Source organism: Bombina bombina, chromosome 2 (assembly GCF_027579735.1).
Source record: "Bombina bombina isolate aBomBom1 chromosome 2, aBomBom1.pri, whole genome shotgun sequence".
In the NCBI taxonomy this organism is placed as follows: domain Eukaryota; kingdom Metazoa; phylum Chordata; class Amphibia; order Anura; family Bombinatoridae; genus Bombina; species Bombina bombina.
The window spans coordinates 1,136,652,485-1,136,677,919 of record NC_069500.1 but is presented as its reverse complement, the minus strand read 5'-3'; the positions used below and the strand labels follow the sequence as shown (position 1 = coordinate 1,136,677,919).

At 41.2% G+C, this 25,435-nt stretch overlaps 1 protein-coding gene across 1 annotated transcript in view; it reads right to left on the bottom strand.

The window, feature by feature from the left end:
- The window catches only part of KLHL2 (kelch like family member 2), a 445,714-nt gene that overhangs the window by 75,305 nt on the left and 344,974 nt on the right, over positions 1-25,435 (bottom strand). Inside the window, 1 exon segment of the mRNA XM_053703800.1 lies at positions 6,957-7,085. Within this exon segment, the coding sequence (XP_053559775.1) occupies positions 6,957-7,085 (129 nt within the window).

Here is a 25,435-nt window from a genome sequence, read left to right as displayed (position 1 = left end):
CCAAAACTGCCAGGAAAATTGTTTGGGATGCAAAGAAAAACCCACAAATAACTTCAGGTGAAATACAGGACTCTCTGAAAACATGTGGTGTGGCTGTTTCAAGATGCACAATAAGGAGGCACTTGAAGAAAGATCGGCTGCATGGTTGAGTCACCAGAAGAAAGCCATTACTACGCAAATGCCACAAAGTATCCCGCTTATACGCCAAACAGCACAGAGACAAGCCTCAAACCTTCTGGCACAAAGTCATTTGGAGTGATGAGACCAAAATAGAGCTTTTTGGCCACAACCATAAACGCTACACTTGGAGAGGAGTCAACAAGGCCTATGATGAAAGGTATACCAATCCTACTGTGAAACACGGAGGTGGATCTCTGATGTTTTGGGGATGTGTGAGCTACGAAGGCACAGGAAATCTGGTCAGAATTGATGGCAAGATGAATGAAGTATGTTATTAAAAAATACTGAAGGAAAATTTGCATTTATCAGCCCGGAAGCTGCGCATGGGACGTATTTGGACATTCCAACATGACAATGATCCTAAACACAAGGCCAAGTCGACCTGTCATTGGCTACAGCAGAATAAAGTGAAGGTTCTGGAGTGGCCATCTCAGTCTCCTGACCTCAATATCATTGAGCCACTCTGGGGAGATCTCAAACGTGCAGTTCATGCAAGACAGCCCAAGAATTTACAGGAACTGGAGGCTTTTTGCCAGGAAGAATGGACAGCTTTACCATCTGAGAAGATAAAGAGCCTCATCCACAAATACGACAAAAGACTTCAAGCTGTCATTGATATTAAAGGAGGAAATACACCATATTATGAACTGGGGTATGTAAAGTTTTGATCAGAGTAATTTGGGTAGTTTCTGTTGTCATTATGTTTTAAAAAGAGTAAGCACAGTTAATTGATAATAAATGGCTTAAGCCAAACACCAAACATGAGTGAAAAACACTTTTGTGTCATCATTCATATTCTCTGAAAAATTGGGCAAGAAATCATAAATTCTGCAAGGGTATGTAAACTTATGAGCACAACTTGTATACCACCTCTAAGAATCCTCAGAGAAGACCATCAATAAAAAAAACAACCTGAGGAACTACCATAATCTTAGTAAAAAAAAATCGCGGGATAAAACACAAGGAAGGAAACACACATTCCTGATAATTAAGACGTTGGGACAAACACCAGCCAAAGACCGCAAACTTCAAAAAAACTAAACAAATAAAGGAGAATATGAAAGATTTGAAGGTTCATAAACTCTTCTAGCCAAAGAAAATAGTAAATCAACAAATATCCTGAAGGAAGGACTGCAAACTAAGGTGATAAATGATCCAAAGAAAAAAATAACAACCCTCTTAGTGCTGAATTCTCCAGAGTAAAAAGGGGGAGATAATAAACATCTGAATAAACGCCTGGAGACTAGGAAGACAACTACCTGCATTACAAAGAGAAAATGCAGAACGCAACTCATCAGACCTTCTGTCATGCGCCCTGGAGCTAAAAATTTGAAAGGACAAACCCTTTCCACCCCCAAAACAGACTCACCAGATCTGCCACCCATCTCTCACGACAAGTAGGAGCAAAAAGACAGCAACAATTCTTTCCGATCTGAAAAATTCAAAAAACAAAAAATCATTGGCGCAACGATCAAAATCGCCTGAGGATCAATCTGATCAGAACTGCAAGATTTTGAAAACTTCAGGTATAGACTGATTATTCCTATAAACTGTGTCCAGATAAATTCAGATAGAAGATCTCTGCGGGGAAGAAAAACAGGAGATCTCAGAAGATGTCTGACTGAGATGAGAAGACAGTAATACGAGGAAACCTGAATATTTTACAAATATCCAAAACATGATTAGGAGCCTCACCTTTTAAGGCAGCCAAAATTTTCTGATACCTTCACAGTGATCCAGACAGTCTCCCAACCTGCAAGGCTGTTACAATCAGACCTACAAACTCCATAGAGCGAAACAGAGATATTAACTAAAGAGAATAAGGGATGGACTGTCAAGAACCAGCCCATGGATGTCAAAACTTACCATATTCCCAGAAAAAAAATCCTTAGGATGAAAAAAAAACAGACTCCTGAATAGTTATAGCCAAACCATAACTGCCTAGAAAACTAGAGAGGATGCTCTGTATAGCAATACTCTAAATAACCTCCAGATCCAGAACACACTTAAGGAATGATACCCTCTCTTGAAAACCGGAGACTAAGAAAACCTCTTAAGGTTGGCTGACCAAACTCTGTATCCTAAAAAAAAAACCACACACAAATACTAGAATTCTGGGATAACAAAACAAACAAAAAAACAAACAGGACTACAGCAAAAACAAAGTGAATGTCAATTTTCGAACAGCTGAAGCCTCATACTACCTCGTTTACACATATATATTCAAACCGCTAAATTAATAAAAAAAAAAAAAAAATTAACATTTATTATATATTTTAAATACTAACTTTGCTCTGATTTATATCTGACTCCTGCCAGCCAGCACTTCCGTGTTATTCACAGGGTGACGTATAGAGCGGTCCCACCCGCTCTATACGTATGTCTGAAGCGAGCACCCATGGAGCTCTTACTTGCGTGCGTTCAAATCAGATTAAAATCAATATTCCCAAGAGTAATATACACGGTCATTAGAAGACCGATACTTTCTTGCAGGTGAACAATCGTTGTGTATTGCTCAATCTCAAAATGTGTGCTATAGAGCATGCGTGACACTTGAACGTGCATCCTTTCTCAATCTGTAGATTAGGTTCTAACGCATGCGCATATGAAGCACACAAAATGGGTTGAAAGCCCTGGGGGGAAAACATGATTGGCAATCATTGTTGTCAATCAATCCCAAACAGAGGGACAGAGGAAGCGCGGTAGGAAAATAAAGAAAATAAGTTATTTTTTAAATGTTAGAATTAGGAAAATGAAAAACGATGAATTAAAGTCCCCCTAATTTGTCTTCATTTATAATATGGCATTAACGACTCCTGCTGACTTTACATTCACTTTAAGTAGGGTAAGCAAGAAAGACAGACTTAAGATTACTATGCATATTCTGGAAACTCAAAATCAAACATCCATAAGAAGGAATTATTGGTCGCTCAATAAGTAAGAAAAAACACCCCAGAGTGAGAAGAGTCAACAAAGTACGATATCTGGACTGGAAAACACAATTGTGGAAAACTAGAACCTGCTGGGCGAGGAAGCGTACAGAGAGCAACAGACTGTGTTATTCATAGTTCCTTAGGTAAGGGAAAGAAATCACAAACCTCCATGGAAACCGGATGGAGAACAGAACCACAACAGTACATCAAACATAACTGGAACTCAATATGAGAGTATCCTGTAAATATCACTTGCTTATAACAGAGTTATACCTATGTACAGGCAGTACAGGAAACGTGATACTGCAGAATACCTTTGAACACAGAATTACAAAAAAGAAAAATACTGATGCAACCTTATACCAATAAAGGTATAGCAGTGAATAACAATAAATAACCTTAGTATTAGTGATGGAACATGTTGCAGCATAAATGCAGAAATAAAGATATAGGATTGCATGTCAAATGGCAGAACAAGGTATTGACTACAGACATATCCACACACAAGGTAAACTATTGCACGGTAATAACATTATTACCAGTTATGGAAAAGACGAAGTGTAACATTGTAATAAATAATAGTAACTCAAGAAAAACGACAAATACTGTAGTATGAGATTCACACATAAAGTAGGCTATTGCACAACAAAAAATTGCCGTAGATAACAGAATGGCAAAAAAGGAAATATAGAAGAATTTACTCACAATGAGATATTATTGCACAGCAATACATAGTAGTAGTATAGTAGTACAAGTATAACAAATACTGTAGTATGCACTCACAAGTACAAAATTGTAAGGCAATAAATAACATCAATAAAAGAAAGAAAATACAGTAGTATGTACTTAAGTATATTATTGTACAGCAATAAATAGTAGTAGTATAGCAGTACAAGTATAACAAATACTGTAGTATACACTCACCAGTACAATATTACAAGGCAATAAATAATATACATACTAGATATTTAAATTACTGTAGTATCCACACACATATAAATATATTATTGCACAGCAATAACTAGTAGTAGTATAGCAGTACAAGTATGATAAATACTGTAGTATTCACTCACCAGTACAATATTGCAAAGCAATAAAGAACATACATACAAGATATGTAAATTACTGTAGTATTAACACACACTTAAATAAATTATTGCACAGCCATAACTACTAGTAGTATAGCAGTACAAGCATAACACATAGTGTACTATTCACACACACAAGTGTAATATTTTAAGGCCAAAAATAACATACATGAAAGATATGTAAATTACTGTATTATACACACACACAAATATATTATTACACATGTATATGTGGAACTATCAATTGAGGGAAATACTTGGATTAACATCCCTAAATCTTCAAAAACTGGAACACCTCTATCCTTGTTGACGAGGCAAAAGAAGCCCTGTTTAATTTAATAAACATTAATGTACAAATGTATTGTAGAGATTGGTCTCCAAGGAGCACATTAATAGATATAGATCACTAATATTCACAACAGTTGCAAGTAATTGTTTTAAAAAAAATACATAAACTACTCTTATAAGTTGCACATGAAATCTCACAAAATAGATTCCATTCTATGAGTTGGAAATCATAGACTAAAGTATTTTTAAGTAGCTGTTTGTTATTAATTGATACTCTTAATATGTTGATACACAATATATTTGTCAACTCTAGGGGGCGCAATGGGATAGCATACAAGCAAATATACAGTATAAAAATATATATATGGAATATACACAAGATGACATGACTTATAATATATATGACAATATAATAAGCTTGAATTATGTCAAATTACAACAATAAATCAATGGACAATAGTCCCAATCAATCTTAGCTGTTCAGGAAGTTAGTCCTTGGATGAATCCATTGATTACTCAGACCTAAAGTGGTGTTGACACACTATAGGAAGATCACGGTTAGGTGCACACCCAGTGGGAGTTCAACAACACAAGGGCGCCTCCTTTTGTGATATAGTAGAGACAAGGTGGTATAAGGTGATACAAATGAATACTCACAAATGGAGCAGCACCCAATTGTGCTAAGTAAAGCAGATTGGGAACTTGCAGTGTCCCAGTTCACTGGCCCAGCGTGAGTACCGGTATCCCAGGTGTCCTCAAGGGATGAATAAAGTTTAGACTCTCAAATAAAATTGTAGTGTTACAATTTATTATAAAACATAAAAACAGATGTCAAATATATGACTCTGATATATAAAAACACAGTAAGCAACGCGTTTCTCAGATCTCAGTCTGTTAATTGATCATAGCTTTAAAGATTCCCCAGACACAATGGAACAGATGAAAGGGCACAAGAATATGCTCCTCTCTTGTCCAAGTATGCATAAGCACTGACGACAAATGTACTGGCCATACCACATGCTAATAAGCCACACAATGTTTGTAAATAACTCAAATTAAAGTATTTATTATCAAATATAATTCCTCTCTACTACAATATTAGGTAATGTTCGTCCAGCTCTGATGAAACACAGCAGGATTCTGGTTTCAGAAGTATCAAATACACATTTTGCTAGGCTATACACTGTACACACATTATATACACTTAAAGCATAATACAATGCTCGAGATTATTCTGTGGCTTTCTCCCTGTCAAAATCTTCTTGGACAATAACACATAAGTATTTTATGTGCCATTTTATAAACTAAATCCAAACCTAATGAAATCATTTATGGCTGAAAATCATGTTACAAAGAAGATCCATTATAGATCTATATTTGTGAAAACCTATACTTCTCTATATTTTTATTTCGTTATGTAAGTTTTGAGTGCCAAGTCTCTAACCATTACTAAAGCGACCATCTATCCAAAATTAAACTTTCATGATTCAGACAGGGCATGCAATTTTAAACAACTTTCCAATTTACTTTTTTCATCAAATTTGCTTTGTTCTCTTGGTATTCTTTGTTGAAAGCTAAACCTCATATGCTAATTTCTAAGCCCTTGAAGGCTGCCTCTTATCTCAGCGCATTTTGACAGTTTTTCACAGCTAGACAGAGCTAGTTCATGTGTGCTCATAGATGTGTGTTCATAGATAGCATTGTGCTCACTCCCGTGGAGTTATTTATGAGTCAGCAATGATTGGCTAAAATGCAAGTCTATCAAAAGAAATGAAATAAAGGGGTGATTTGCAGAGGCTAAGATACAAGGTAATTACAGAGGTAAAAAATATATTAATATAACTGTGTTGGTTATGCAAAACTGGGGAATGGGTAATAAAAGGGATTATCTATCTTTTTAAACAATACAAATGCTGCAGTAGACTGTCCCTTTAAAGGGATACTCAAGTCAAAATGAAACTTTCATGATTCAGATAGAGCAGCAATGATAAACAACTTTCCAATTTACTTTGATTAACAAAATGTGCACAGTCTTTTTATATTTACACTTTTTTAGTCACAAGCTCCTAATGCGCATGTGCAAGAATTCACAGAATATACGTATATGCATTTGCGATTGGCTGATGGCTGTCACGTGATACAGGAGGAGTAGAAATAGACATAACTTTTGTCAGAAAAAAAATATACTAGTCATTTTAAGATCATACTTATTGCTATTGCATTGTCTTTTTATCATGCATTTGCTGATTATGCAAATCTGCTGTATTTACTGGTCCTTTAAGTTCTACAAAATTGTTTTGTTAGTTTAAATATTACAATACCAACAAATAAATGTAGCTCCCGGCAACTCAATTTGAATGAAGTCATTTAGATGTAATTATATACAAAAACTTAAGCAGATGAATTAGGCTATTATGATACATAGCCTGAGTTAAAATAGCTTAGAGATTCAATGATTTTCTGATACCTGCTCCACTCCTTCGTGTGCTCATTTCAGCAATGTAGTTCCATTCATTTGTACTTGGGTTGTAACATTCAACTGTGCTAAGACACTGACGGGAAGCTCCATCGTAACCACCAACTGCATAAAGCATACCTAAAACGCCCAAATACAAAACAAACATTAAGAAAGTACGACTTGGATAAATAGTTTTAAGAAATCCTAAAAGCCAATCCCATAGTGAGATGCTTGTGAAAGAAATTTGAATAAAAAAATATCGCTTTTGTCATTTACCAGGCCAGTTAAGTCAAACTATAATATGGAACAAAAAATGTGGAGATGTTTTAAAAGCAAATATTGACACAAACGAAAAAAGCAAGATTAAAAATAAAAGTGACTTTAAAAATGAAAAATATGAATCAATAACAAAACATAAATTCTGCTTATCTGATAATTTCATTACCATCTGTATGGGAAGAGTCCACAGCTGCATTCCTTACTTGTGGGAAATACTGAACTTGGCCACCAGGAGGAGAAAAAGACACCCCAGCCAAAGGCCCAAAATACCTCCCCCACTTCCTCACAACCCCAGTCATTCTGCCGAGGGAACAAGGAACAGTAGGAGAAATATCAGGGTGAAAAGGATGCCAGAAGAAAAAAAATTCAAATTTAGGGCCGCCCATCGGAGAACATGGACAGGGGCTGTGGACTCTTCCCATACAGATGGAAATTAAATTATCAGGTAAGCAGAATTTATGTTTTCCATCTTAATATGGGAAGAGTCCACAGCTGCATTCCTTACTTGTGGGAAACATATACCCAAGCTCCAGAGTACACGGAATGCTAACCGGAGGGAAAAAAGAGAGGCGGACCCTAATCTGAGGGCACCACAGCCTGCAAAACCCTTTCTCCCAAAGGTTGCTTCAGCAGAAGCAATAACATCAAACTTGTAACATTTTGGAAAAAGTATGTAAGGAGAACCAGGTAGCCGCCTTACAAATCTGATCCATAGAGGCCTCATTTTTGAAGGCCCAAGAGGAAAGCACTGCTCTCGTAGAGTAGTAATCCTCAAGAGGAGGCTTATGTCCCACTGTTTCTATGCTAAACAGATGACACTCCTCAGAAAAAAGATAAGGAAGTCCCCTGACCTTTACGCTTCCCGGAAAGAGAGCAAACAGAGAAAGAGGTTTGTCTAAATTCCTTTGTGGCCCGAAGATAGAACTTCAAGGCACAAACCACATCCAGAAATATGATGTAAACGTTCCTTCGATGAAGGATTAGGACATAAGAAAGGAACCACAATCTCTTGATTGATGTTGCGAATTGACACAATCTTAGGAAGAAAACCTAAATTGGTTCGTAGAACAGCTTTATCAGCATGAAAAGCCAGATAAGGAGGGATGCATTGCAAGGCAGCAATCACAGATAATTTGCACGCAGAAGCAATAGCCAGTAGAAAAGGAACCTTCCAAGACAACAATTTAATGTCTACTTCATGCATAGGCTCCACGGAGCCCGTTGCAAAACCTCAAGGACAAGATTTAAACTCCAAGGAGGAGCTTTAGATCTAAACACAGGTCTGATCCCAGCAGAGCCTTAACAAATGGCTGCACATCTGGAAGCTCTGAAAACCTCTTGTGCAGTAACACAGACAGGGCCGAAAACTGTCCCTTCAGGGGACTTGCAGAAAAGCCCTTCTCCAGTTCATCCTGGAGAACAGAATAAGTAGGTCCTCCACACCTTATGATAGATGCAACAAGCAACCAACTTATGAGCTTGAATGACAGTAAAAATAACTCTCTCAGAAAATCCTCTCTTGGCTAGGACTAAGCGTTCAATCTTCACGCAGTCAGCCTCAGAGAATCTAGACATTGAGGAACAAAGAGACCTTGGTCAGCAGATCCCTGCAACAAGGTAACTTCCACAGAGGAGATGATGACATCCCCACTAGATCCGCAAACCATATCCTCCGCAGCCAAGACGGAGCAGTCAGCAACACTGATGCCTGCTTGACTTGAGCCACTACACTAGGAAGTAGTGGTAACGGTCGGAAAGGATAAATTAGATTGAACCTCCAAGGCACCGCTAATGCCTTGGAGGATCCCTGTACCTCGACCCCTATCTGGGTAGCTTGGTATTGAGACATTATAAGATCTTCCTCTTGCAGATCTCTGCAAACACTCGGGATGGAGAGACCATTCTCCCTGATGGAAGGATTGTCTGCTGAGGAAATCCGCTTCCCAGTTGTCCACACCCGGAATTTGGATCGCTGACAATGAACAAATGCGGGTCTCCCCCACACCAGAATCCGAGATACTTCCCTCAAAACTAGGAAGCTTCTTGTTCCCCCCTGATGGTTGCTGTAAGCCACCGACAATATATTTTTTGATTGGAATCTGATTAACTGGGACGAACCCAGCAGAAGCCAAGCCTTCAGAGCATTGTATATTGCCCGAAGATCCACAAAGAGATCAGGAGGGAGCTTTACCTCCAGGCACCCCAAACAGCTCCCCATCCTGACAGACTCGCAATCGTAGTCACAATCACCCAGGATGGTCTTGAGATGGACGTCCCTCAGGACAAGTGATCCTGAAAAAAACCCCAGAGAGCAATTCTCCCGATTGGTTGCCCAGAGAAATCTGTTGAGACGGATACGAATGAACGCCGTTCCACTAGTTCAGCATGCGCAGTTGCAAAAGTCTGAGGTGAAACCTGGCAAAGGAAATGATGTCCAAGCTGGACACCCTGAGACCAATCACCTCCAGACACCGAGCCGCAGATGGCCTTAAGGAGATCTGGAGGGCAAGACATGTTGAAGCTAGCTTGTAATGTCTATGGTCTGTTAGAAATATTCTCATGTCTATGGAGACTATTATAGTACCCGAGAATTCTACCCTGGTACTTGATGCAAGAGAACTCTCTCTAGATTATCTGATAGATATATAATCTGCCATCCATGGGATCGAAGAAAACAGGAGATATTCCGAATGGTCCACTCTTTGAAAAATTTCTTTAGCTAGACCAAACGGAAGGGCAATAAACTGGAAGTGCTGGTCCAGGAATGCAAACCTTAGGAACTGGAAGTGGTCCTTGAGGATTGGTACGAGAAAGGAGCATTATTTAGATCTATCGTGGTCATGAACTACCTCTCCCAAACGAGGGGAAGAATGGACCTTATTGCCTCCATCTTAATTGAGGGGACATTTAAAAACCTACTTAAGCACTTTAGGTCCAGAATTGGATGGAAAGTTCCCTCCTTCTTAGGGACCACGAAAAGGTTTTAATAGTATCCCAAACCTCTCACTGCGATAGGCACCGGAACAATAACTCCAAGAGGAAAGATCCCATACACATCCCAGAAAGGCTTCCCTCCTTTCTGGTCAGGAAGACAGGAGGAATCTGCCCTTGGGTGGCTGAGACTTAAAACCTATCTTGTAACCCTGAGCTATGACCTCCAGGACCCATGGATCCTGCACGTCCCAGAACCAAGAAACTGAAAAGAGCGACCTACTGCCCCCTACACGATCCAGAAGAGGACCGGGGACCGCCCGTTCATGCCGACTTAGACTCGGCTGGCTTCTTGCTCTGCTTGGATTTATTCCAGGACTGAGACGGCTTTCAAGAGCTCTTTGTTTGCTCTGGCTTAGCGGAGGACTGCTGACATGGGCTTTATCAGAATGAAAATCGTCCCTTAGATTAGTTCATATACTCTTGCAGTAGGAGGGCATCCTTACCCCCTGTGACCATGGAGATAATTGAGTCCAGGCCTGGACCAGACAAAATCATTCCCTTAAAGGGAGGGAAGAAGTCATATCCGCAGACCAAGACTTCAGACAGAGCCCGACGGGCCTGAACAGAAAAAGCTGAAGCTATAGCATTCAAGCGAATAAACTGCCTAATAGCAGCACAGATAAAAGAATTAACAACCCTCAAGGCCATAAATCTTTTCTGAGTAACGTCGAGGGGATCCTCCACCCCGATCAATCCTATAAGGAGTCATACCAGAAGGTAAATTCTCCAGTAACCACGGCAACAGCCGCCGTATGTTGAAACATCTTTTTTAACAGAGTTTCTATCTTTTATCCATGGGCTCTTCAAATGAAGAACTATCCTCAAGCGGGACAGTAGTACGTTAGCAAGGGTGAAGATAACGCCATCCCATTTAGGGACGGAACCTTACAACTTCATTGAGAGTCCAGGACCGGGGACAATTTGTTAAAAGGGAGAAGAGGGGGGAAAAGGAATCCAATCCTGTCCTATTCATTCCTAATAATGTTTGCCATCTAACAGGGGCAGGGAAGGATAAGGTACCACCCTGTCCTCAAACTTTATCCAATTTAGGAATTAAAGGTTCAACAGGCAATTTGGCCTCTGGAACCTCTGAATGCGTCAAAAATTTCCTTTAGAAGAAAGCGCAAATTCCTAAACTAAAGTCTGGTTCCTCCGCAGCCGGAGTTTTAGAGGCAGCAGACTTCGACCCAGAATGTTCATACTCTGCAGTCTCAGAAAGAACTTAATCCTCGGATAACCCTCAGTTAAATCCAATAAAATATCTGATGTACTCTGGGAAGAAGTGCAATATGTTACCTTTTGCTTGCGCTTAGAAGGGCGAGGTAAAGCATTAAAGGCCGCAGACACCGCCGTCTGAACTGCGCAGTAACGTCTGGTGGAAAAAGGCCTCCTCCTGATGGAGGATCAGCAATGCTACAGGAAAACTGCATGAGTAGAGATATAAGAATGTAGGGTATGCACCTAACTGGACGACAACTCCTCAGAGGTGGAAGGCTCCGTGGTATCAAACAAGTTTGATATTATCACATTATCAAGGCATATGGAACATAATTGAGAGGGCGGAACTAAGGCCTCCTCACCATATAAACAGGAATTAGGAATAGAGGGAGTGCCCTCTAAAGTAACAGAATCCTCCATCGCTAGTGCAATAACCGGAGAACTAGAGAAATAAAACATCTTATTTTATTCAGAAAAAACAGCACCCTTACACCCCAATGGCTGGGGCACTCACCACCTCCTATGACCCAGACAGTAGAGAGATGTATGGCTCCTCTCTGATAGACACCCGGTCAGGAAAAAGGGAATGAATCACATGGTGTACAATGCAGGACCGTCCCTGCTATGAGAAAGCGTGCCAAGCTTGTAAGCTGCATGACTCTCAAAGTGAAAGGGAAACCTGTATATTCCATAACAGCCTCCAGTTGTGCTCATAAGTTTACATACCCTGGCGGAATTTATGATTTCTTGGCCATTTTTTAGAGAATATGAATGATAACACAAAAACTTTTCTTTCACTCATGGTTAGTGTTTGGCTGAAGTAATTTATTATCAATCAACTGTGTTTACTCTTTTTAAATAATAATGACAACAGAAACTACCCAAATGACCCTGATCAAAAGTTTACATACCCTGGTGATTTTGGCCTGATAACATGCATGCAAATTGACACAAAGGGGTTTGAATGGCTATTAAAGGTAACCATCCTCACCTGTAATTTGTTTGCTTGTAATTAGTGTGTGTGTATAAAAGGTCAATGAGTTTCTGGACTCCTGACAGACCCTTGCATCTTTCCTGCTGCACTGACGTTTCTGGATTCTGAGTCATGGGGAGAGAAAAATAATTGTCAAAGGATCTGTGGGAAAAAGGTAGTTGAACTGTATAAAACAGGAGAGAGATATAAAAAGATATAGAAGGAATTGAGAATGCAAATCAGCAGTGTTCCAACTCTAATCAAGAAGTGGAAAATGAGGCGTTCTGTTTGTTAACATACTGCATTCATCTTGTCATCAATTCTGACCAAATTTCCTGTGCCTTTGTAGCTCACACATTCCCAAAACATCAGCGATCCACCTCCATGTTTCACAGTAGGAATGGTGTACCTTTCATCATAGGCCTTGTTGACTCCTCTCCAAATGTAGCGTTTATGGTTGTGGCCAAAAAAGCTACATTTTTTGTCTCATCATTTCAAATGACTTTGTGCCAGAAGGTTTGAGGCTTGTCTCTGTGCTGTTTGGTGTATTGTAAGCGGGATACTTTGTGGCATTTGCGTAGTAATGGCTTTCTTCTGGCGACTTAACCATGCAGCCCATCTTTCTTCAAGTGCCTCCTTATTGTGCATCTTGAAACAGCCACACCACATGTCCTGTATTTCACCTGAAGTTATTTGTGGGTTTGTCTTTGCATCCTGAACAATTTTCCTGGCTGAAATTTTAGTTGGTTTTCCTGACCATGAATTGGTTTCAACAGACCCCCTCATTTTCCACTTCTTGATTAGTTTGAACACTGCTGATTTGCATTCTCAATTCCTTGGATATCTTTTTTTATATATATATCCCTTTCCTGTTTTATATAGTTCAACTACCATTTCCTGCAGATCCTTTGACAATTATTTTGCTTTCCCCATGACTCAGAATCCAGAATCATCATTGCAGCACTGGATGAAATGCAAGGGTCTGTCAGGAGTCCAGAAACTCATTGACCTTTTATACACACACATTAATTACAAGCAAACAGAACACAGGTGAGGATGGTTACTTTTAATAGCCATTCAAACCCCTTTGTGTCAACTTGTGTGCATGTTAACAGGCCAAAATCACCAGGGTATGTAAACTTTTGATCAGGGTCATTTGGGTAGTTTCTGTTGTCATTATGATTTAAAAAGAGTAAACACAGATGATTGATAATAAATGGCTTGAGCAAAACACTAACCATGAGTGAAAGAAAAGTTTTTGTGTTATCATTGATATTCTCTGAATAATGGCCAATAAATCAAATTCTGCCAGGGTATGTAAACTTATGAGCACAACTGTATAAGTCCATAACATCTCACACATAAAAGCAGGATAAAATCAAATAAACATATAAGATTATTCCCCCCTGTTCAATAATCCCCCTAAGGAGATATTAACCCTTGATTCTATACAGATAAAAGGAGTCACACTGTGACCCTGTCTTCTTGCGTTATCATACATGTATAAAATATGAAACGATCTTACCAGAATCTATGCCGTGGAACAAGAACACGGCCCTTCAAGTGTGACAGATAGTAGCATCACTTCTGACATAGACATGAGTGAAGAAAGCAGGCAGCGAAACTCATCAACGCTGATTGCCTATGGAGCTGTTAATACGAGTTGGGATGCTTTCGCAGAAAGACTCTCCCTGCATCTCCGGACTATAACTTTCATCCATGTTCTCACTGAGGCGCTGACAGGACTACTTAAAACAACAGGCCCATCTCGAAGTGTACTACCCTCTATAAGAGATTACTCCGAAATCTTCTAACACTTCTCTGCCAACCTCCTGTGACGAAAGGCAAAGAATGACTGTGAGGAAGTGGGGGAGGTATTTGGGCCTTTGCCTGGGGTGACTTTGCCTCCTCCTGGTGGCCAGGTTCAGTATTTCCCAGAAGTAAGGAATGCAGCTGTGGATTCTTCCCATATTAAGATGGTAATCCTCACAATTTTATTGGCTATTTTTTATGAAAAAGCAGGTAAGTAAGCTCAGGAGCGTGCACATTTCTGAAGCAATATATGGTAGCAGTTCTGAAAGAATATTATCCATTTGCAAGACCACAAGATGGCAGCAATACAAAGAAGAAGTAAAATTATAAACTTTTTTTTTTTTTTATAATTGTATGCTCTGGCTGAATCGCAAAAAAGAAAATATTGGCGTTTCATTTCCCTTTAAATGATGTGGGTGTTATACTGTATCATGTTGATCACGTGAGAGTCATGTGTATATGTAAAATCTGTAAAATACAATTGCTGGTAATGAACTTTGCCCCTGAGAGAATATCTATCTGTTGTGTTATGCAAGTGATCACAGATCATACAATTTATATAACAGGAAGAGTGTTTGTGAAATTTGATTAGGTGAATCAAGTCAAACTTGATTGTCTGTTTTCTTTTAATCTATATATAAAAAGAGATATGGAGTTAAAATTAAACTTTCATGGTTCAGCATACAATATAAAAAAATTCCACTTTATTTATGTAATCAAATTAAAATGCAGATCCTTTCTATGGGCGTGCATAGAGGCAGGAATATATAGCAACAATGTTATACACTACTTAAAATGACATTAAAGTGATAGTAAAATTTCCTCTTTATAAAAACATTTCCGGAATGTTAGTGATATTTTAGATAGAGTTTAATTCATCAGTTGTAATGAAGTTGCGCTATAACTTACTTTTTAATATTGATATGAAATTCAAATTCCCAGAGCTCCGCACCCACTTCAAAAGTAAATTTTTCTGTGAGCCAACAGTTTGTTCTCCAATCAGTGCTCTAGCTACAACAAAAGTGCCATATGGGGAAAGCAGTGATTGGAGAACAATTCAAACCGTTATCACACACACAAAAAAAAAAGACTTTTAAAGTGGGCAGCGGGGCACGGGGTATTTGAATTTCATATCTATATTAAAAAGTAACATATAGTGCATCTTCATTACAACTGATGAATTAAACTCCACATTCCAGATCTGATTTTAAAATGGGGAGACTTTATTATCACTTTAAAAAAACATAAATTATCCTTACCAGATAATTTCCTTTCCTTCTGTATGAGGAGAGTCCACGGCTTCATTCCTTACTTGTGGGAAATACAGAACCTGGCCACCAGGAAGAGGCAAAGACACCCCAGCCAAAGGCTTAAATACCTCCTCCACTTCCCTCATCCCCCAGTCATTCTGCCGAGGGAACAAGGAACAGTAGGAGAAATATCAAGGTATAAATGGTGTCAGAAGAACAAAACCAAATTTAAGTTCGTCCAACAGAGAATTTGTGCGGGGGCCGTGGACTCTCCTCATACAGAAGGAAAGGGAATCATCTGGTAAGCATTTATATTTCCTTCTTAATATGAGGAGAGTCCACGGCTTCATTCCTTACTTGTGAGAAAAATATACCCAAGCTCTAGAGGACACTGAACGAAAATGGGAGGGTAAAAAGAGAGGCGCACCCTGTTCTGAGAGCACCACAACCTGCAAAACCCTTTCTCCCAAAAGCTGCTTCTGCCGAAGCAAAAACACCAAATATGTAAAAATTTTAAACAATATGTAAGGAAGACCAGGTAGTCGCCCTACAAATCTGATCCCTAGAGGCCTCGTTCTCAAAGACCCAAGAGGAAACCACAGGTCTAGTTGAATGAGCCTTAAAGGGATGTAAAACCCAATTTTTTTCTTTCATGATTTAGATAGAATATAACAACTTTCTAATTTACTTCTATTATCATATTTTCTTTGTTTTCTTGTTATCCTTATTTGAAAAGCAGAATTGTAAGCTCAAGAGTGTGCACGTGTCTGCAGCACTATATAGCAGCAGTTTTGCAACAATGTGATACATTAGCAGTAGCACTAGATGGCAGCACTATTTCCTGTCCTGTAGTGCTTCAGGCATAAGCACGCTACCTACCTAGGTATCTCTTTAACAAAGAATAACATGAAAATGAAACATTTTTGATAATAGAAGTAAATTGGAAACTTTTTAAAAATGGTATTTTCTAACTGAATAATGAAAGAAAAATTTTGGGTTTAATGTCCCTTTAATCCTCTGAGGAGGCTTGTGTCCCGCTGACTCATAAGCTAAGCGAACAATGCTCTTCAACCAGAAAAACAAGGAAGTGGACAAGGCTTCTTGCCCCTTACACTTCCCAGAATAGACACAAACAAGTAAGAAGTCTGACAAAACTCCTTTGTAGCCTGAAGATAGAACTTCAAGGCCCGAACCACATCCAAGTTATGAAATAACCACTCCTTCTAAGAAGAAGGGTTAGGACACAAGGAAGGAACCACAATCTCCTGATTGATGTTGCGATATGAAACAACCATAGGAAGAACTCAGTAAAGAACAACCTTAGCCGCATGAAAAACTCTGCGCGCTGAAGCAATAGCCAATAGAAAAAAGAACCTTTGAAGAAAGAAAATTTTAATGTCAACATTATGCATAAGCCCAAAGGGAGCCTTCTGCAAAACTTAGAACAAGATGTAAACTCCAAAGAGGAGCAATAGATCTAAACACAGTCCTGATCTAGTCAAAACCTGAACCAAAGACTGGACATCTGGAAGCTCAGTGAGCCTCTCGAGCAGTAAAACAGATAGGGCCGAAATATGTCCCCTAATGGGGCCAACAGAAAAGGCAATTCTCCAGAGCATCCTGGAGAAAGGAAGGATCCTGGAGAACCTGGTCTTATGCCTGAGGAATCCGTGCCTTCATACCAGAACAAGGAGGTCCTGCACCCCTTATGCAACGATATTAGCTAAAACGAGAGTATCAACAATTCTTTCAGAAAAACTTCTCATGGCTAAGACTAAGCGTTCAATTCCACGCAGTCAGCCTCAGAGAATCCAGATTGTGATGAACACAAGGACCCTGCTCCAGCAAATCCCTGTAATAAGGTCCAGGGAGGCGAAGCCCCTAACTGCGATACAACTCATAGATATAAACGGAGCCAACCATCTCACTGATGCCTGCTCCTGCTAAGATCGAACCATCCACAACAAAAGCGTGAAATAGCTGAAAGAGGAGGTTAAAAATAAACCTCTAAGGAATGCTAGTTGTCTAGCATATTCTGGATGAAAAGGCTGGAGCCCCACCTGGGTTCAAACCCACCTTCTGCTACAGAAGCGGTGGAGCCAACACTGACACCTTAAAATCTTGATCGTCTTCCCCATCAAATACAAACATTTGTAGAAGGGAATGATTGTAGGGGACATCCGATCCTGAAGAGTACACTCATAGAGAGGGTCGCTGGCAATGAGCCGAAGTGGGCCTCCGCCCACCATCAAACACGAGACCCCCCCTCCCCCCCGTTTAGCAGGAGGAACTCTCCTTCTCCAAAAGAAGATCCCCCCACTGAGAGGTCTCAACTGGTATGAACCCAGAAGACCAAATCCTCCAAGCAGAATGCTCGCTGAGGAACCAAAGGAATAATTGGAAAGAAACTCCCAACCCACGGACCTCACTAGGACACTCTCTCCCCACGGACAAGGAAGCGACAAAGTCAAAACCGCCCCAGGAGAGCTTAAGAGAATAATTTCTCCGAACAGGGAGATCTGAATGGAACACTGGGATTGATTTCCCCAACCGGTATTCCATGTAAGTCTGTTAAGACAGATACACCAACTCCATGCCGAAGTCTCGGCCACGGGTGTGTATATCACTCTCCACCCATGCATCAACAAAGACCAGAAGGGGGACTGGAGGGCATAACCTGATGGGTAAATTTTTGCAAGATCTCAGGGAAAATTCCTGTCCATAAGACAAAACAGCATCCAAGATCCACTCTGGTGTATACACAAGCAACTCCGGTCTAGATCCAACTCTGAGAATCGAAAAGACACGAGAAAAACCCAAAAGGTCTATTAGCAGGCGAAGGTAAGAAACTCATAAAAGCCGAGACCCGGTAACTACTGTAAAATCTGTAAGCAGGACACTGCCACCAGATCCGAAGAAACAAAAAGAAGGGAGAACCTTACATTCTCCAACAAAAGAAGAATTAATAAGCTCTGCTTAAAAATCATAGAACCCAATTAGGATTGGAAGACCATCCCCCTATTAGGGCATGCACCAACAGTGGAGGAAAATATTCCCATAGTGTGATAGATACCGGGACAATGACTCCAAAGGTCACTTTAAAAACTTCCCTTTCACTGAGAAGACAATTGCCCAGAAAGAAGCCTAGTTCCGGCCTCTAGGACCCCTAGATCCATGTGATCCAGTATCAAGCATCCACCTCAAATAATACCTAAACAGCCTGTTAACTGGGATAGATGGGTCTGCTGTACCTGGACCAGAAATCTAGAAAAAAAAATCCTTCTCTTGTATACAAAGAAGGAGCAAACCTAACTAGTATCCACAACAGGTCCTGCCTCTAATCTAGGATACAACGTATCTGCCGGAACAATCAAAGCTGAAAACGAAACTTCTTAAGTTCCAGCAGGCTAGAACAATTGAATAATCAAATTAAAGAAATTAAGCTCAGGGGCTTAAAATTTTTCTCGAAATCATCAGGGGATCACCCTGAAAAGAAATCTCCAACAATCTCGACCATCAAAGTTGATATTACCAAAAATTCCATGTGACGAAACGCCTTTCTAAGAAGAGTTTCTACAACAACCGAGAGCTCTAAAAAACAAAAAAACTATCCGGAACGGAATAGCAAAGTAAAAAAAAAACAGGCAAATGCCCTGAAAAAGGAGTGTGCAAACAAAAACAGGTCCTGCCTGTCATACAACACAATCCCCCATACAGCTTGAAACTGGGATTCTAAATAAACAATAAAACAAAAAGTAAAACAAGACGACAAGGAATAGGATCCCATCCTCCCCTCGTCTAGTTAAGATCGTTATCAGATTTAGAGGACTGAGATTCAGCTGACGGATCAGTACTGGGAACCTCTAACATCGCCAAAACTTCTCTCAGAAGTAAAAGCAGGCGTGCCAATCTAAATCCTAAGCCCTCCGCAGTCGGAGGACCCAAGTCAGCAGACTCCGACCCTGGAGGTTCTCCCTCTGAGGCCTCAGAGGGAACCACATCCCCAAAGGACTGATCAGATACAATCGTTAATTTACACAAATGTCCTTGGGCAAGAGAGCCTGGATTGCCCCTACTCTTACGCGTAGCAGGAATAGGTAACACTGCTAAGGCCGTAGAGATGGCCATGCGGAACTGCTTAGTAACCTCTGGTGGAAACAAACCCCTTACAGGTGAAGAAGGATTGGAACTTGGGAAAACTGCATATGTAGGAACAGAATCTAGGGAACACATCTCACTGGATGAAGAATCCTCAGAGGCGGATGGGTCAGTGGTCTCTAACATCTCAACATTAGTTGATGAGAACACCCTATTGCGGCATAAGGAACATAAATGAGAGGGCTGGATTACCCAGGCCTCCTCACAATATACACAGGTATTAAATTCTGTATCGGAGGGATCCCCCTCTAAAATATCAGAATCCTCCATAACTAGTCTATATCAAATTATAGAAAAGGAGAAAAAACAACTGGCACCTTATACCCCCAATGGCTGGGGCACTCACCACCTCCTATGACCCAGACAGATAGAGAAGATGCTCCTCTCCGCAGACACCCGGTCAGGAATCGGAAGCAGGGGAAAAAACTTGACCTCTTCCGGTCACATGGTGCTCATACAGATTCTGGCCCTGCTAAAGAAAAAGCGGGCCATCTTAATATAAAGAAACTGCGCAGCTCTCAAAATGAAAATAACCTCTACGTTCCGTTTCAGCCTAAGAGCCAAAACTTCCTTACACATAAGCAGTCGAAATCACATAACAAATATGATTAAAAAACCCCACTGTTCAATAATCCCCCTCAGGAGATATTAACACTTGATTCCATAAAGATAAGGAGTCCCAATGTGACCCTGTCTTCTATCGTTAACATGTGTGTAAAATAATGAAACAGTCTAACCGGAATCTATGCCGTGGAACAGTGACACGGTCCTTCATGTTTGACAGATTGTAGCAGCGCTTCTGACATGGACTTGAGTGAAGAAAGCAGGGAGCGAAACTCCTCAACGCTGATTGCTTAAGGAGCTGTTAATATGAGTCTGGATGGATTCACAGAAAGACACTCCCAGCATCTCCTTTCATCAATGCTCTCACTGAGAGGCTGACAAGACTACTTAAAACTCCAGTACCATCTCGAAGGGCAGAAACCCTTCACAAGGAACTACTCTGAAATCTTCTGACACTTCTCTGCCAACCTCCTGTGATGAAAGGCAAAGAATGACTGGGGGATGAGGGAAGTGGGGGAGGTATTTAAGCCTTTGGCTGGGGTGTCTTTGCCTCCTCCTGGTGGCCAGGTTCTGTATTTCTCACAAGTAAGGAATGAAGTCGTGGACTCTCCTCATATTAAGAAGGAAAACAAAATTTATGCTTACCTGATAAATTTCTTTCTCTTGTGGTGTATCCAGTCCACAGGTTCATCCATTACTTGTGGGATATTCTCCTTCCCAACAGGAAGTTGAAAAGAGGACACCCACAGCAGAGCTGTCTATATAGCTCCTCCCCTAACCCCCACCTCCAGTCATTCGACCGAAGACAAGTAAGAAAAAGGAGAAACTATAGGGTGCAGTGGTGACTGTAGTTTAAAAAAATAAAAACACCTGCCTTAAAGTGACAGGGCGGGCCGTGGACTGGATATACCACAAGAGAAAGAAATTTATCAGGTAAGCATAAATTTTGTTTTCTCTTGTAAGGTGTATCCAGTCCACGGGTTCATCCATTACTTGTGGGATACCAATACCAAAGCTTTAGGACACGGATGAAGGGAGGGACAAGGCAGGAACTTAAATGGAAGGCGCCACTGCCTGTAAGACCTTTCTCCCAAAAATAGCCTCAGAGGAAGCAAAAGTATCAAATTTGTAGAATTTAGAAAAAGTATGAAGCGAAGACCAAGTCGTCGCCTTACAAATCTGTTCAACAGAGGCCTCATGTTTAAAAGCCCAAGTGGAAGCTACCGCACTAGTAGAATGAGCTGTAATTCTTTCAGGAGGCTGCTGGCCAGCAGTCTCAAAAGCTAACCGGAGGTGCCATCAAAATCACTGAAGCTCTCTCCTGCTTGATCTTGGCAATCAGACGAGGGAGGAGAGGAAATTGTGGAAACACATAAGCCAGGCTGAAGGACCAGGGCACTGCTAGAGCATCTATCAGTGCTGCCTGGGGATCCCTTGACCTGGACCCGTAACAAGGAAGCTTGGCGTTCTGACGAGACGCCATCAGATCCAGTTCTGGTTTGCCCCATAGTTGAATCAGCTGGGCAAATACCTCCGGATGGAGTTCCCACTCCCCCGGATGAAAAGTCTGCCGACTTAGAAAGTCCGCCTCCCAGTTCTCTACTCCTGGGATATGGATAGCTGAGAGATGGCAAGAGTGAACCTCTGCCCATAGAATTATCTTGGAAACCTCCATCATTGCCAGGGGACTCCTTGTTCCCCCCTGATGGTCGATATAGGCTACAGTCGTGATATTGTCTGACTGAAATCTGATGAATTTGACCGCAGCTAGCTGAGGCCAAGCCTGAAGAGCATTGAATATCGCTCTGAGTTCCAGAATGTTTATCGGAAGGAGTGCCTCCTCCTGAGTCCACGAACCCTGAGCCCTCAGGGAGTTCCAGACTGCGCCCCAGCCCAGAAGGCTGGCATCTGTCGTCACTATAGTCCACTCTAGCCTGCAGAAACTCATTCCCCTGGACAGATGGACCCGAGATAACCACCAGAGAAGAGAATCCCTGGTCTCTTGATCCAGATTTAACAGAGGAGACAAATCTGTGTAGTCCCCATTCCACTGATTGAGCATGCAAAGCTGCAGTGGTCTGAGATGTAGGCGGGCAAATGGAACCATGTCCATTGCCGCTACCATTAGGCCGATCATTTCCATACACTGAGCCACTGACGGCCGAGAAGTGGAATGAAGAACACGGCAGGAAGTTAGAAGCCTTGATATCCTGACCTCTGTCAGAAAAAATTTCATTTCTACTGAATCTATCAGAGTTCCTAGGAAGGAAACTCTCGTGAGAGGAGAGAACTCTTTTCTCTGTTCACTTTCCACCCGTGAGACCTCAGAAAAGCCAGAACAACGTCCGTATGGGACTTGGCGATTTGAAAAGTCGACGCCTGTATCAGAATGTCGTCTAGGTAAGGAGCCACCGCTATGCCCTGCGGCCTTAGAACCGCCAGAAGGGACCCTAGAACCTTCGTAAAGATTCTTGGCGCCGTGGCTAACCCGAAGGGAAGAGCCACAAGCTGGTAATGCCCGTCTAGGAAGGCGAACCTGAGGAACTGATGATGCTCTCTGTGAATCGGAGCATCCTTTAAGTCCACAGTAGTCATATATTGACCCTCCTGGATCATAGGGAGGATGGTTCGGATTGTCTCCATCTTGAAGGATGGGACCCTGAGAAATTTGTTTAGGATCTTGAGATCCAAGATTGGTCTGAAAGTTCCTTTTTTTTTTTTGGGAACTATAAACAGGTTTGAATAGAAACCCTGCCCCTGTTCCTCTCTTGGAACTGGGTGGATCACTCCCATAAACAGTAGGTCTTGAACGCAACGTAAGAATGCCTCTCTCTTTATCTGGTTTACAGATAATTGTGAGAGATGAAATCTCCCCTTTGGAGATGAACCTTTGAATTCCAGAAGATATCCCTGGGAAACAATCTCTAGTGCCCAGGGATCCTGGACGTCTCTTGCCCAAGCCTGGGCGAAGAGAGAAAGTCTGCCCCCAACTAGATCCGGTCTCCTTCATGCTGTCTTAGAGGCAGCAGCAGGCTTTTAGGCCTGCTTCCCTTTCTTCCAAGTCTGGTTAGGTCTCCAGACTGGTTTGGACTGGGCGAAATTTCCCTCTTGTTTTGCATTAGAGGAAGCCGAAGCTGCGCCACCCTTGAAGTTTCGAAAGGAACGAAAATTATTCTGTTTGGTCCTTAATTTATTGGACCTATCCTGAGGAAGGGCGTGACCTTTTCCTCCGGTAATGTCAGAGATGATCTCCTTCAGGCCAGGCCCAAATAGGGTCTGTCCTTTGAAGGGGATGTTAAGAAGCTTAGACTTTGAAGTAACGTCTGCTGACCAGGACTTAAGCCATAGCGCCCTACGCGCCAGAATGGCAAAACCTGAATTCTTAGCCGTTAGCTTGGTTAAATGAAAAACGGCATCAGAAATAAAGGAATTAGCTAACTTAAGAGCTTTAATCCTAAAATATCATCTAACGGGGTCTCCACCTGTAGAGCCTCCTCAAGAGACTCAAACCAAAAAGCCGCTGCAGCAGTAACTGGAGCAATGCATGCAAGAGGCTGGAGAATAAAACCTTGATGAGTAAAAGTTTTCTTAAGGAGACCCTCCAATTTTTTATCCATAGGATCTAGGAAAGCACAACTGTCCTCGACAGGGATAGTTGTACGCTTAGTTAGGGTAGAAACAGCTCCCTCCACCTTAGGGACCGCCTGCCACGAGTCCCGTATGGCAACATCTAAGGGAAACATCTTTTTAAAAGCAGGAGGGGGAGAGAACGGTACACCTGGTCTATCCCATTCCTTAGTAATAATTTCCAAAAACCTCTTAGGGACTGGAAAAACATCAGTGTAAACAGGCACTGCAAAGTATTTGTCCATTTTACACAATTTCTCTGGAACTACAATGGGGTCACAGTCATCCAGAGTCGCTAAAACCTCCCTGAGCAATAAGCGGAGGTGTTCGAGCTTAAATTTAAACGCTGTTATTTCAGAATCGGACTGAAGTAAAGCCTTCCCTGAATCTGAAATGTCAACCTCAGATAGAAACTCCCTTGCACCGGCTTCGGAGCCTAGTGAGGGTATATCGGACACAGCTATTAAAGTGTCAGAAAGCTCTGTATTTGTTCTAGCCCCAGAGCTGTCTTGCTTTCCTTGTAATCCTGGCAGTTTGGACAATACCTCTGTGAGAGTAGAAGTCATAACTGCTGCCATGTCCTGTAAGGTAAAAGAATTAGACGCGCTAGATGTACTTTGCGTCACTTGGGCGGGAGTTATAGGTTCTGACACATGGGGAGAGCTAGATGGCATAACCTCCCTTTTTTCAGTCTGAAAATTCTCTGGTGATAAATCTTTAAAAGCCATAATATGGTCTTTATAGTTAATAGAAACTTCAGTACATTTGGTACACATTCTAAGAGGGGGTTCCACAATGGCTTCTAAACATATTGAACATGGAGTTTCCTCTCTGTCAGACATGTTTAACAGACTAGTAATGACACCAGCAAGCTTGGAAAACACTTTAATAAATGTGAAACAGCAATTAAAGAAAAACGGTACTGTGCCTTTAAGAGAAAAAAAATAGCACTTAAACTGCAAAACAGTGTTAAAATGTAGTAGTCTTCGAAATTTTTACAGTGTGTGTAAGGGACTAAAGCAACTTCGCACCAACTTGCAAATGGATGATTAACCCCTTAGCCCCCAAACCGGATTTAAAAAATGTCAACCACCGGTAAGAGACAGTTAAGCACCTTGCCACAGCTCTGCTGTGGCTCCTACCTGCCCTCAAATGCGATAAGGGAAGAAATAAGCCCTCTATAGTGGTCCTCAGATGCAAGAGGACTCCTCTAGGGAAGCTGGATGTCTCAGTCTGAAAGAAAACTGCGCAACTAAAGCGCGAAAATAGGCCCCTCCCACCATTTACTCGATGTCAGAGGGGCCTTAAGGGAATACTCCTAGGAGTATCTGACTAGCCATGTGGAAACTAGGCCCCAACTAAAGACTTATCACCCTCAGAAAAAAAAAACGTCCCATTTATGAAACATGTAAACGTTTTGTCACTAACGTTTTGTCACTAATTAATATGAGTATTAACATGAGTATTACCCTATTTTGTAAGCATGATCCCAGTCGTTGTAAAATCACTGCATCTAGCTTACCCCAAATACACAAGGTTCTGTCAGCATTTTCTAGAACTTATCCTTTCTCTAGAAATAAAAGTACTCAAAGCAGGTAATCTGCAGACCGTTC